We start from the raw sequence: 13,873 nt of genomic DNA, 5'->3' as shown, positions 1-13,873 counted from the left end.
TGGTGAGAACGCCAGATTTTGGTATAAACATGGACATCGGTGGCAAATATCAACATTAGGTTGGTTAAGCTTGATTTCAGTCGGTGCCAAAAATCCTAAAACTGAGGACTGAGCCGGTTCCTCCCAATTTATCGAACCGCTCTGTAATATTTAGATATAGGAAACAACATAAATAATGTCTCAGATTCACTCACATGAATAGTTATCTAAAACATTCTTCTATATACCGACAGTGAAAGTGAATCAGTAATTATCTCAGCTAAAAAGCATGATATCACTTCAGTACATTTTCACTGACCAAAAACAAGCCTTCATTACATATTCGTTCACCGATATTGCATTTTTTTTTTTGTCAAGAAACTTCACTGCATTTAATTACTGAGAAGCAGGGCCAAACCCACCCAAAAGCCTACAAGTTCGGCAACCAACAGTACAGAACAGAAACAGAAACTGAAACTGCAAGAATTGAGATGAAACAAAACTGTCTGAGGACTGAAGCTTTCCTGATGACAGTTACTTCCTGGAAGGTAACATTCAGAAGTCAGCAATACCGACAAACCTAAAATGGAAGTACTATATTCGAAAGAGTACCCGAAGCAACTGCTGATTTACAAATATGGGGATCAATTGTTCTTTCCAAAATAAACAAGGACTAAACAAGATATGTTGATTCCTCATGCATATGAACCCCATTGATAAGTGGCATGCAGGCCAACCACAATCAGAAGGGGCTGGATTGATGAAAGAGGTAGCTTTGAGATACCACTTTGATTGAGAAGCAGACTAATAAGGGTCACTGAACTTGCAAAATACACTGGGCAAGTGTTGATGTTTTACAAATGAATGACTCATGAAGATCCCAACACCCTACAGCGGTATTCTCCCAATGCCCATATGGGGAATATGTTTCTGTATGCAGAATAGGCGATCATACAGTTCCGGTTGAAGACACCCATGATTTCCTGTAAAATAATATTTTAAGAAAAAGATCTTAACACAACTTAGTAGCATTTCACCCTTTATTTCCCAACAAAATAAATAAATACATAAAAATAAAAGAGATTTCCTTCACAATGTTATAGCAATCTAAGGATAGGCACCAAAACAACAATAGAATGAGAATGGAACATCATGGTAAAGCAAATACTTAAACGCAATACAACAGAGATTGAGAGAAACGCTAATACTCTTGATAATTCAAAACTCCCCCAAATATAGTAAATCAATAATGCAAAAGGTACAAGAGTACTGTATAACACATGTTCATATAATTCATTTTCAAATCTTTCCCCACAAAAAAAAATAAATAAATAAATAAAAAAGATGATGATGATAATAACAAATAAAATATTGTGACATAGTTTAAACTGAAATGGTGGGTATGTATTCATCCTTAATTTAGTATTTATAGTATGAGAAGATTTCTTATATTTTGTGCATGCTAAGAATAAGATTTTCATTAAATGGATCATCAACGCAATGAATTATGACCCATTCCAAAAGGAATAGAGATCTCAAAGAAATAAATGTCAACTGTTCAACACTACGAGGAAGAAATAAAATATTTACTCATTTTTCCCAAAAATTGTTCAACTGATCATGCAGCTATAACTATTTCATTACTATTGATAAGTCACATGCCAAACCCAAGATACGAAGATCTTGTGCTCACTCCCAATTTTTCATTAGAATCCAAAAAGCATGCATAAAATCTGAAGGCTCAAGACCATTTGTTCCCAATTATCCATTCTAAATAGTATTGTCAATGAACAGTGAAGTACCTCCTGAGGAAAATCACCATTCTCCATTTGAGAATTTATCAAACATCTAGCCCCACGGTGCAACGGTGTCGGATCTCTTTCAGCCTGCTCCAAGATATAAGATTACCACGGTTAGATGATTGCAAAAGTACAGCAGTGCAGAAAAGTCCATATCAACATAAAAATCAAATAAAATAAAGTATAATGCAAAGATGGTGTAGGGAAGAGCATTAAAGTTTTTGTGGGATTGTGTTCAAAGGCAGAAATTTCTAGGGAATAATGAGAATTAGATTTCTTGGGTGATATGGTCAGATTTAGTGCTGCTGTTGAGTTCACTGTCAAAGAGCCTCTCTATGAAGTACAACGAGATTGGAGAGTGGCTGTATAGTAAGTCAAACTGTTAGATATAGACGGGCTTATGTTGTCTGATATAATGCCATTATTCTACTATGAGTTTGAACAGTAAATTCTCGTATGTGCTATCTGTATCTGCAGACTGCTGATCAACAGCGAAAGTTGAACATGAGAACAACCTATGCACTACATGTGATGACATCATGTATTTAAGTAAACCTAAATACATTACCTGCCCGGCATCAATAAGAGCTAACATAGCCCATCCAGTGTTTACCACATGAGATCTATCCCCCTTGAGATTTGTGTACTCCTGCATGGACAGGGTATTAGAACGTTAACAGACATGAAACATTAAAACACACAAAACAAAATTATTACGGGAACCTGTTCAGTAATATCACCTCGGAGGTGCCTTTATGAGCACGTTTACATTAAATACTGCCTGGGAATTTTATTTAAAGAAAAGGCCAATGACCATAGAATTTCACAGGGTGTCCAATATAACCACACACCGATGATCAGGAAAACAAAAGCTACTTTTATTAAATATATTTTTATGTAACACAATTATACACACAGATATGATCATATATATTACCGTTGCTAGACAAATATTAAACCAACTGAAAGCCCTTAAAATAATGTCTAACTGTAGAAATTTAAATCTTTGGGGAACATGTCCATGGAGCACTACCATCTAAATTTTTCCCCATCAAAGAATATCATCAAGCTGCTAGAGTAGAAGTAATCTACTAGACTATTATTAGTAAGATCAAATATTCATGCTCCATGCAAGGAAAGATATAGCGGACCTAAGCTTACAAGAGATACGACAGGACTGACATACTTATTTAAGGGTAACCACTAAAGGATCAGTAGAAAGAATAGCTAGTTTATAAATCAGGAAAGGGGCGAAACTAAGGTTTTTGGGTCTTTGCAGCCCACTATTCCTGTTCACCTAGTCTTCAGCTTTGTAGCCATTCAAAGAATAAAGAGACAAAAAAGCAAAAGCAGACAGGAGAGAAGAATGCCTTGGTTATCTTAAAATGATAGTTCAAAGGGATTGAGAGCTAAATAACACATACAACAGTGTTAAACTGATAAACTACAATAGTTCAGAATTAGTGAAGCAACATAGAGAAAGTATTTGTAGTTATTTGACACATAAGAAAGATGCGGATTAGAAAGACCTAACCTTGTTTTGGCATGAAAGATAACTCTCTCCCCAGCCACCAGAAGCAAGCTGTTTCGATAGCAGAAAATCACAAGCTTTACGAATGCTAGAGCTATTGTCGTAGTTCCTTCCAGCAGCCACCAACCCTTTTACCCCAAACCATGTACCATAAGTGAAGCAAACACCCCAAGAACCATACCTGCTCAGAAATTTTAGATATAAAAGGTGTCATTGCACTGCAAACCTTATTTTTCATACAGCAACAGGGAATCCTAAATTCTAAGACTTAGTTGCATGCAGTGGCCTAGGAAATCTTGAAAATGATACATCGGAGAATATATAACATTTAGAAAGAACTAATAAAATAACAAAAGCAGGGACAAACCATGAGCCATCAGACTCTTGTATCTTCTCAATAAACTCAACTCCCTTTTTGATGCACTGTTCTACTTCTTGTCGCCGATGACCAGGATATAATTTTTTAAATGATGCCAAAGCTTGAATAGCAGCTGAGGTACATTCAACATATCTACAGAGACATGAAATAAGTACCAACACAATTAAATAATTGGAAACACATTAGGAGAGTACAGTTAGTGCAGTTCAAGGTGCTGATATCTTACGGATAATCGATAACAATGTCACCAAATGTCTCAGCAGGGTTGATCAACTGGAAAGAAAAATAAAAGTGAAATGCATTAGGTCTCCATTATCTCTGGAAGTGTTACTATTGAAAAGCATAGATCATTGCAACATTTCCATAACTTGGGCCAAAAAGAAAGGACGGATTCCTTAATGAATCTAATGAGCCATGTCACATAATGACTTTTGCCCAAGTTTCTAGGAGAAAAGAGGGGATGAATTTACACATCAATGATGACAAGATGATCTACAACTGTCAGACTGACCTATATGATGAAATGGGCGCCATCACCCTGGCGAACTGAAGGGATGTGAAAGTTGGAACGGTTAACACATTTAAATATATACCTCCCTGAGAATTTTCTACTTTAACTTGATAGTAAAAGATACTTTTTAATTTGTTCATGGCGTGGTTTTTCACTATCATCAGCTTATAAACAACAGGATCATAGAGATGGCATTGAACAGGGAGCTTAGCCTATTTTGTGTAGATAGATGTTTTGAAGAATGCAATCAGACAAATTTTACCTAACTTTCTCAATAAGAACAAGATGGAAAATAAGCACAATTGGATACATAGGTTAATGAAGATCCTATTTACGCAGACCACAAGAATTCCATTACTGACTAGAGGGAGGAGATTACAAGATGCACTTGCATTACTGAGTGCCCTACACAATTTTATTAGAACCGACTAAAGTGATATGAAGATCAGTGAAAACAACGGAGAATCATGAAAAATGAGGCTACCTCCAACCATCTGTAGGATCTTGTGAGTTCATATGTCGCAAAACCACCATCCCCATTCTGCAATCAGGTTAATTTTAATGAAATAAATAGCTATTCACAATTATTGTGAATGGTGAGGGTATGAGTGGTTGAAAATAACACAGTTCTCTACTTATTATGGTCTGGCTAACCTGTAATGAGAGTACGACATTGACAGCATCATACAACCGATTCACATCTAGGGGTTCACCGACAATTTCTGATGGGATTTTTGACAACATTAGAACAGCCTGCAAAAGATAAGAGTTATAAATAGTGAACAATAAAATAGGTAAATGCAATGTGTTCAATTCCATCAACACTTACTTTCAGTCCTTCTGCTGTGCAGTCTGAGATGGGCCATCCATGATCAGCAGTAGAGAAAGGCCAAGCACCCTTTGAAATGTGGCGATACCAAAAGTCGAGATCCCCTGGGCAATTTTCTAAAACCTTGATAAAATAAAAGTCTCAATTAGGGAAATGCTGGAAACATTAGTAAGAAGCAAAACGGATTCTGATGCACAAAGAATTCTACCTGTGAATCTTTTATGAATTTATGTCCCTTCCTAAGAGTTGAACCATATTCTTCAACAAGGTTGGTTGACACGATTGCTTGAACTGCGAAAGCAGTGTCCCATAACTGGCTTCCATTATACCCCTACAATAATCATTACATCTAGGTCTTAAATAGAAAAGTTATTTCAGTAACTGAGGTCGAATAAAGTCATGGCCAAATTTTCAATGAGCATTCTAAACAGCTTGAAAGTGCCAATGGACATGCACTAACCAAACCAGATGTATAATAACTTTAAATGGAAGCCCCTCATTTTCTCCAATTTCCCCCCAATAATTCTCAGTTAACCGTTTACCCTTTCAAGTTCATTTCTTATCAAAATGAAATTATACAAGGAAAAGTAAAAAGAAAAAGGTTCACTCTTTAAAGTGGACTTGTGGAGTATTGGTGCTGGTTGCTCAATTGTCTTCATAGTGTTTGGTGGATGGCTACAGAATGCTTTCCATAAACCAGCAAACACTATAATGCCAGTTTCATAGACCACCAAGCACTTGGCAATTTCCACATTTATAAATGAGAGGACTAAGAATTTTTTGAAAGAGAAAAAAGTCACAGTCTTGGGCAAAAAGTCATTTAGAATTTCCCTTGTCAAAAATTGTTCGGAGAGATGGCTGTATTTCTACCTGCATTTTCATGCCATCTTCAGCAATCCATAGATAATCATAGATTCTTGGAATATGCAACTTGAAAGCCTCTGAATTTGGATCTTCCACCCAACAGCAAAGCATATTTAACACCTGCAACTCAAAGTTAGTAAACTCTAATTGACAAATAAACATATGTGACAAGAGGGGTGCTTAATATATTCTGGCAATTAAAACATACACATCACTGAAAGGAAAACTGAATAAGTAAAAACCAATTTCAAAAGTCATCTAGGAAAATAGCAGATTGGAATGAACATCAGTATTCAGTCCAAGATAAAAAAAAAATAATAATAATAAAATAAAAAATAAAATAAAAGGTTGGAGATCATTGAAGGAATTTTGGAACCCAACTAATATTATAGTCAACCAAGAGAATCCAACTAGACTGTTGAGAACACTTAACACCAACTTTGGTTGGAGAAGAAAGGGGGAGGGGATAAAGGGATGGAAAGAGAGGAGGTCCTTCACGTGGTGTTAAGAGAGGAGGTCCATCATGTGGTAAAGGGTTGGGTTAGAACAGAAAACAGGGTGGATTTAATTCCCCTCCAAACCTCCCAAACCCATGCACTCGTGGAACGAGTGCACGAGTGCAAGGAATAAATATTGTTACAAAATCATTACACTATCCCAATTGAACTGAGAACCAAATAAAGGGTGTTATTTTATATTTATATAATTCGTATTCCCAAGGAAATCCTCACATCCTTCTCTTTTACCATCCTTTCCATGCCTACAACTATTTTCCTGCTTCCTACACATCCAGTCTTCCAATGTAGTACAAGTGGCAGCACTCAGTAGATTAGGTCCACTCCCCTTAACAGACGAAACATTTATCACACAAGTTTGTATAGTAGTGAAATGCTTGGATATATACCTTATTCACAGGCCCAATGCAAAGATAACGAGTATTCTCATCTTCATAATGTATGTGCTCAATCGCAGTCTGCAGAGCCTTTTCTCTCAACTTCTTTCCAGGCCAACGCATCAAGACTGGTTCAACAGCCTTATGAAGAGAGGTCCAAAGTATGTCTTGTACAAGGGGATGCGGATAGTACAAATCCTCCTGCAACAATAAAGCAATGCGTTTTCTTAAACAAATCAGGATCCAATTATCCAATTGATTGAACAATAAGTAAATGGGATCTAAAATCTGCTGACTGTAAACCAACGTACTTGAATACAAAAAAAAAAAAAAAAAAAAAAAACATCAAATACCTCAAACTAATATCCCATATAAATAGAACTGTGTATTACCCACTCATAGCACAACAAATAAAAGTAAGAATAATAACAATAATAATTAACTGCATCTATAAACTGTGAAACATAGCAATAATCGCAGCATATGCTAATCTTTTTCAGAAGGATCATACTTTCCTGTAAGCACATTAATCAACATTTGAGCTGTTATCACAATGAGTAATAGTCAAAATGTGAAAATATCAGTACAGTTATTATACTCTGCTCTTCAGTCAAGTTGCTAAAAAAGAAGAAGAAGAAGAAGATAAATATACTATTTTCTCCCCAGTTTATTATCAACAAAATTATAGATTTTGCCTGATGTCAATTGACCAACCTTTGCACACTCATTCCGCGCCTGGTTCCAATCTATTTCATGATAGGGGACATTAAAAAGCTCCTTTCTCAAAGACAAAACTGTTGGTGTGATTGGACCAACAAACCGCTTTCCATACAGGTAAGACATTGGCAAATAGACCATGCGGCAATGACACCACATCCTTCCTGCAGAGTAAAAAGTAAATCAATTTCTCTGCTACAGTGACTTTGAAGATCAAAGCAATTATCCCACATATGCCACAGCCCACTAGTAATCTTCAGTTAACCTTTTAGAACAAGATCACACCATATAATGCACAACTGAACAAAAACCATGCTAGCTGAAAACAATGGCATTTGAAATCTCCCTTATAGAACAAAGAGTGCCGTTCTAAAATAGAAATTAAATTTCAAGAAGGAAAGGAAAAATCCACCAGATACAGCATATTTGTTTATGTTTAGCCATAGGAATGCCACACCAAAGGGAATATGTCAACTTAAGTCACCCAGAGCTTGGTATTTCCAGCATCAACTCAGATAGTTAACAAATTTCTGTCTGAAACAGAAACTGAATGCTATAAAGTTTATTATCCTCCAGGTCCCAGTCGAGAAAGGAAGTTATATGACCACCTAAGCTATGCTGATTACCACAATTAATTGTACATAACAAGTTAAAAAGGTAATATGGCTATAAGCTACTTTAACGTATTCCTCTTTTTCCACTGATAAGGAGATGTCACATATTTTCAGCAATTAAAAAGATACATGCATACATGAAGACACACATAAACACTCATCTGCATAAAATGGATAAATGAGCAAGAACCTGGATGGATAGGGAGCATGTAAGGAAGAAGCCATATCTCAGGGGGCAGGGGATTATTGCCAGACCATTCAAATGCTCCAAGTACCTATACCAACCACCAATATAACAAGGATTAAACAACTGAACTAGATTACCGATATATGGAGTTGTTCACATATACATTAAATTCTAGACTTAATGGTTTATTAGACCAACAAGATGAAGGTTAAGTTCTGAACTGATAACCACATTTTGCCCCATGATGTAATTGCTGTGGCACTCCCATGGTCCAAAATCCATTTACGCCCTGTCTCCATCGCTCCTTTTCCATCTTTAGCCCCTTCGCCAAGCAACCTTAAGGTAACATAAGTCAAGACACTACCAAACATGGTACTGGGGCCCTCTATGTGTAAACCCCACCCACCATCTTCATTCTGCAATTAAACATCTCTAAATTAACACAAATTCAGTCGATGAGTAGAAGCTCTAGAAAAGGAAAGCTCTGATAAACTTTTAAGACATGAGTAAGTCCTAAAAGTTTTAATCCAAATTCTTGCCTGATGATTGTAAAGGTATCGACAGATCTCCTTCCTATGTTCATCTGATAAGACTGCGTTCAGTGCCCCAGTGATGGACAAAGTAATAACCTGATCATTTGATGAGAAAAAGTGTCAAGAATGACAATAAGTAAGTAATTATCTTTGTAGTAACGTTTATTGTACAAGGAGGTATTAAAATTATAGTTTCTGGTGTACCCTGTTTAGGTTGACTTGCATATTATCCACAACAAGAGTCAATTTGAAACATCAGCACTTACCAGGCCAGGCAGTAGAAACATAGGGCCTCCATAGTCCCCAGGCCAATGTCCATCATGGGCTTGAAGTGTGGAATGGAAATTTATAGCCCTTCTTAAAATTTTAGTAACTGTCTCGTCAGTCAGATCTTCCGTGTCCTTTACTTTGATCTGGGGTAAAACATCATGAACTGGGTTCTCCTTGGAAAACTACATTTTTGGTGAGGAAAGACAAGTGGTTATACTTAAGTGATGGAATTTTGATACTATAGGAAAAGAACTTAACATACAGCCAAAATCATAACAATAGCTTTAAAGAAACTCTAATTTTGGCATAGGTCTAAGATTAAGAATTGTTGCAAGTACCATGCAAACTGTACATGCATTACAATTTTGACATATTTATGGGCTTCGCTGCAAGACTAGCCCAAGAAGTATTCTACACAGTCTACCCTGTCACATTTAAAATGAAAATTAAGGTCTATGATTTACAAGATCTATTCTTTCTAGTGAAAATGAAACTCCGGGGACAAATTTTAGAATAGTATAACAGGCTTTTCAAAGTTGACTGTAGCTGGTTGCACATTGACTGGTAGTTGTTTTACCTTGGCAGAATTTCGAAATTCAGAAGAACCTAGCTCTAAAGTAACTCACAAATTGGTAGAGTGAAAAAATTCATATGAAATGACATCAAAATGATGTTTTGTCATTTCAGTAAAAGAAAAAGCAAGGCCGGCAAAGACGTGGGTCAGCGGCATCCAAAGAGAAAAAATATAACAACTAAGCAGGAAACAGTATAGAGCAGGTTGAAACAATTCAGAAAACACAGATCACAAAAAATAATTTAATAATTAACTAACATTATCCTAGTTAACTGTTATCAGATGTAGCTATCATTGACTCCAAATTTACTGCATTTGGAAAGAACAACTAGATCAATAAAGGTTAATAATTCAAATATATCTCCATCAATCCGAAAACTCATCCAATGAAGATTCAAGATGTTTTCCACAGTACTATGACCTTTGTGACCAAACAGAAGAACCATGACGCAAACGACTGCTGTCAAAAATCACTACAGAAGAAATTTTCACACTACAGTCGCAACAATTCACTCCATCACGCAATCCATAGTCAAGCAAGAATTCCAGTCAACTTCAATTCTCACTTCCAAAACACAATATTAAAATATTCATATACAGACTTAACAAGAAGCTACTAGATCCCTAAATGAAGTAAGCAACGTACTGAAGTAAAGCAAACTCAAAACAAAGCGAGAACGCAACCGATCATTCCAGAATTGGAAAAAAAAAAAATCCAAACCTGAATGCGCATGAGCCGATCGGAGCTGTGCTTGTGGACGAAGCGGTGGTTATGGTAGTGCTCGCGAGCCTTCTCGACCTCCTCAAGCTCCGCCGGAGTTCCGAGCTTGGGATCGAACTCCCAGACATGCCGGCCGACGTGGTTGTTGAGCGTCCGCAGCCATGGATTCCCTCCCTCCGCAATCTTCAGCTTCCACATTCTCGATCCCGCGGCGATCGGCGGTCAGAAATCTCCGAGATGTGAAAAGGCTCGGAGGAGAAGAAGAAGAAGAAGAAGAGTCGCCGGATTTCAAATCCAATTGAAAATGGAGGTATTTGAAGAGAGAAGACTGAGGATTTGACGAAGGGGAAACAAACAAAAAAATGTGGCTCGCTCTGCTCTCACTGGATTTCGGAGTGGGAAGTTTTGAAAGAGAGGCATGTGACAGTTGGCACATAAAGATTTACAGAGTGATAGTGGCGGACAAATTTCGTGGGGTGGGGTTCGTTTGGCTAGTGGATAATTTTTCCTATTTGTGTAAGGGATTATATGAATGTACTTATCATGCGGCCAAACACGGAAAAAGAAAAGCTAGTTTTATGCTATGATAGTGCAGTGCAGTGTACCCCGCTAGATCCAAGGGTGTTCTAGAAGCCCCGCCCCTTCTAGAAGAGCAGGTCGTACGTCTGCTCAATAGTAATTATATTCTGAAAATATCAGTATTTTATTAGAGTTAAATATCCAAGACACTTAAAAATTTATGTACACATGTGCTTGATCAGTCGCTTTAGGTACGTGGCACAGTTGTCCATAATAACAGAAATAATATAGATATAAAATTTAAAATAATGAATTCTGATTCATAGACTCATCGTAGTATTAACGAGAGTCTCTTTCTAAAAAGAGACAAGATGGATGACGATGATGGCTTGTAGCTGGGACTGATAACCTAAGCTCAATAATGTGAATCAGTTTTCTTTTTCAGGGTCAATGACAATGCTCAACGACAGAAATGTAATGGACTCTATTAACAATACTGCCGACCTTTCTTAAATACAGAAGGATGAAGAAGAACCCAATGTTCTAGAAGTTTAGGTACGTGTCCTTGCTTGGACCATTCTAACATAGCACATGCCCTCTCTACTCCACCATCTACCTTCTCTAGTTCCCTGAAAGTCTTCTAGTGCATGTATTGCATTTGAATGTCCTTCAGCTATCATCCACCCATTATTATTAAAGTGATGGCTCTCTTTCTTTCAAAATTCTGATAGGAGATTTAGGGCCCCAAATTAGGCTTAGTTTGGGATTGCTGTGCTGTGAGAAAAAGCACTTCCGAACTTGCTGCGAGATGAAGCACTTCCGAACTTGCTGTGAGAGGAAGCAGCTGAGTGTTTGGTAAACTGTTTTTAAAAGTGTTGTGAGAACAAAAAGCAATTTCTAAGTGTTTGGTAAGTTGCAAGGCAAAAGTGTTTTGGCTATGCATAATTACCAAAATGGTCATACATGTTAAGATATGCTACTAAAATACATAATTTTGTTTTTGTTTAAGGAAATCTCTATTTTGTGTTTGGCCCAAACCCTAGGTTACTTGACCTAGTGGTAATAGGGTTACATTAAAATGATCTAGATTTCTATTCAATGTACGATTACTTTCCTTGTATGATTTGGATTCTATGCATTGTAATCCTCTGTATAAAGAGGCCCCTATTATCAATGAGAATACACAGCAAATTCCTCTCAATTTCAGTTTCTCTACAACAGTTTTTTAATTATGTAACCATACCAAATAATTTTTTTTTTGGTATGGTTACAAACACGAGCTATTCAAATGATACCGATATTCGCTACAACATTCCCATCATTTTATGATTTTCTCTCTGTTCTTTGCTCTAATTTTCTTCCAGCCAAGATAAACTCAGCATAATTGTAGCAAAAGAATAAACAAAAGTTGTAATGGAAACTGAAAACCACTCCAGCAGATCATAATGGCTGTCAAGCTTCTCATAATCATCCTCAATAGTCCCAGCATCCGTTTCAAAAGTCAAAACTATTTTCCTAGTTTAGACCAGCATATATATATATATATATATATATATATATATATATATATATAATCATTCTCAGGTGCGGACGTCCGTACCTAAGGATTAGGTACGGATTTCCATTTTTCCCCCCTTTCCGATCACACATTTAGATCTTAACCGTTCAGTTTTTAGGTCCTAATGTATAGATCATCTCTGCAAAATTTCAGCCAAATTGGTGATCGTTAAGGCATTCAAAACTGCAATTTACAACAATGAATACGAACGGTTCCGGTTCTATCGAATTATACCTTAGATCAAAACTGCAATTTACAACAATGAGTGTGTTACTGGGAATTCCCATCTTGAAATATACCTTGATTTTGTTCACCCAAGTCAAATTATCTGCAACGGAGTTTGGAATTAGTTACACACAACTTATTCAACCAACGGCAATTTAAGCATCATCAGCCATGTAAGTAGACTTCAAAAGGAAGAAAAGAAAAAATTTAACTACAAAGAAACTTCCAAGATTAGGACAATTTATAGGTCCCAGACATTTATCAAGCAGAAAGCTAAGTTCCACAAATGCATCAACTAGGGATATCATTCATCATATATCCCAGGTGCTGTGAAGACTCATTTGTGATCTCAACTCTCCCATCCTTAAGAATGAGATTGATACCATGATCTGTCAATCAGTCAGAGATAAAAGTGAATAATGCTAATACATTACTTCGCCAAGGCGATTGGTGTGGCTGTTCATCTCCAGGTTCAAAACATGGTAATTAAAACCACAGCAGTTCGAGCTTAATATAGCATAAATGGCAAAAACATCAATATATATATATATATATATATATATATGCATTGAAATAAGCTTATATTGCATTCAATAATCAACAACACCCTTACAATACAAGAACCAAATCAGCTAATTTGTTTCTTGGTCTGAAACAAAACGTACTAGCTAACAAGATCAGAACAATCAGAAGCCCAAAATGACACAGCTTCATCGCACAGCATTCCTCTTGGTCTTCTTGGACAACACCCATTTCCCATTGCGCCAATCTTGATGAACCCTCAGCTTCAAAACTAGGTAATCAAGCTCTCTCTCTCTCTTGAAAAACACATACTGATGCCCAGACCCATTTTCCTCCTACAAAATCGTATCGACCCACCACCCATCAAGATCGTAAGCATCGATCCTATCACCCACATGAAACACATCATTAGCTTCCATGATTTCCGGCGGGCGCGGCCGAACCTCCGCCGCCTTGACAGTCTCTTTGAGCGACACAGAGTCGTTGAACTCCTCGACCAGGTTGTTGTACTGGATCACATAGTTGGTGCCCATGTTTGCGATGACGGTGGCCTCGTAGTACGAACCCAAAATCTGGGCATTCGCAGAAAACGCCTGAGAATTTTGGGTTTTCGACCCTCTCGATTTGTTTCCATGTATTTTTTACGGCA

General features: G+C 37.0%; 1 protein-coding gene across 2 annotated transcripts; it reads right to left on the bottom strand.

Moving 5' to 3' along the window:
* Positions 1-149: 149 nt before the first annotated feature.
* Positions 150-10,855, bottom strand: LOC133707839 (cycloartenol synthase). Of its 2 annotated transcripts, XM_062133314.1 has the most exons (18): positions 10,401-10,855; positions 9,102-9,287; positions 8,842-8,931; positions 8,524-8,718; positions 8,306-8,390; positions 7,499-7,665; positions 6,797-6,985; positions 5,899-6,012; positions 5,237-5,359; positions 5,029-5,151; positions 4,854-4,952; positions 4,684-4,740; positions 3,915-3,961; positions 3,677-3,820; positions 3,313-3,490; positions 2,347-2,427; positions 1,782-1,865; positions 150-962 (listed from the first exon to the last, which is right to left on the bottom strand). In XM_062133314.1, the coding sequence occupies exons 1-18, from the start codon at positions 10,596-10,598 to the stop codon at positions 849-851; spliced, it is 2,274 nt and encodes a 757-aa protein (XP_061989298.1). In that variant the 5' UTR covers positions 10,599-10,855; the 3' UTR covers positions 150-848. The 2 variants fall into 2 exon arrangements, with proteins under 2 accessions (XP_061989298.1, XP_061989299.1); XM_062133315.1 differs by lacking the exons at positions 9,102-9,287; positions 10,401-10,855 and having other exon boundaries at positions 8,524-8,734; positions 8,842-8,905.
* Between the last annotated feature and the right edge of the window lie 3,018 nt (positions 10,856-13,873).

This window comes from Rosa rugosa, chromosome 5 (genome assembly GCF_958449725.1).
Source record: "Rosa rugosa chromosome 5, drRosRugo1.1, whole genome shotgun sequence".
Taxonomy (NCBI): Eukaryota; Viridiplantae; Streptophyta; class Magnoliopsida; order Rosales; family Rosaceae; genus Rosa; species Rosa rugosa.
This window is presented reverse-complemented; position numbering and strand designations above follow the sequence as displayed.

Excerpts from the sequence above, each read along its gene's own strand:
- LOC133707839 (XM_062133314.1), bottom strand. The coding sequence starts at position 10,598 with ATGTGGAAGCTGAAGATTGCGGAGGGAGGGAATCCATGGCTGCGGACG. Across the intron at positions 6,986-7,498 it reads CGCGGAATGAGTGTGCAAAG|GAGGATTTGTACTATCCGCA; the intron begins GTTGGTCAATTG and ends TTATTGTTGCAG. Across the intron at positions 2,428-3,312 it reads ATCTTTCATGCCAAAACAAG|GAGTACACAAATCTCAAGGG; the intron begins GTTAGGTCTTTC and ends CTGTCCATGCAG.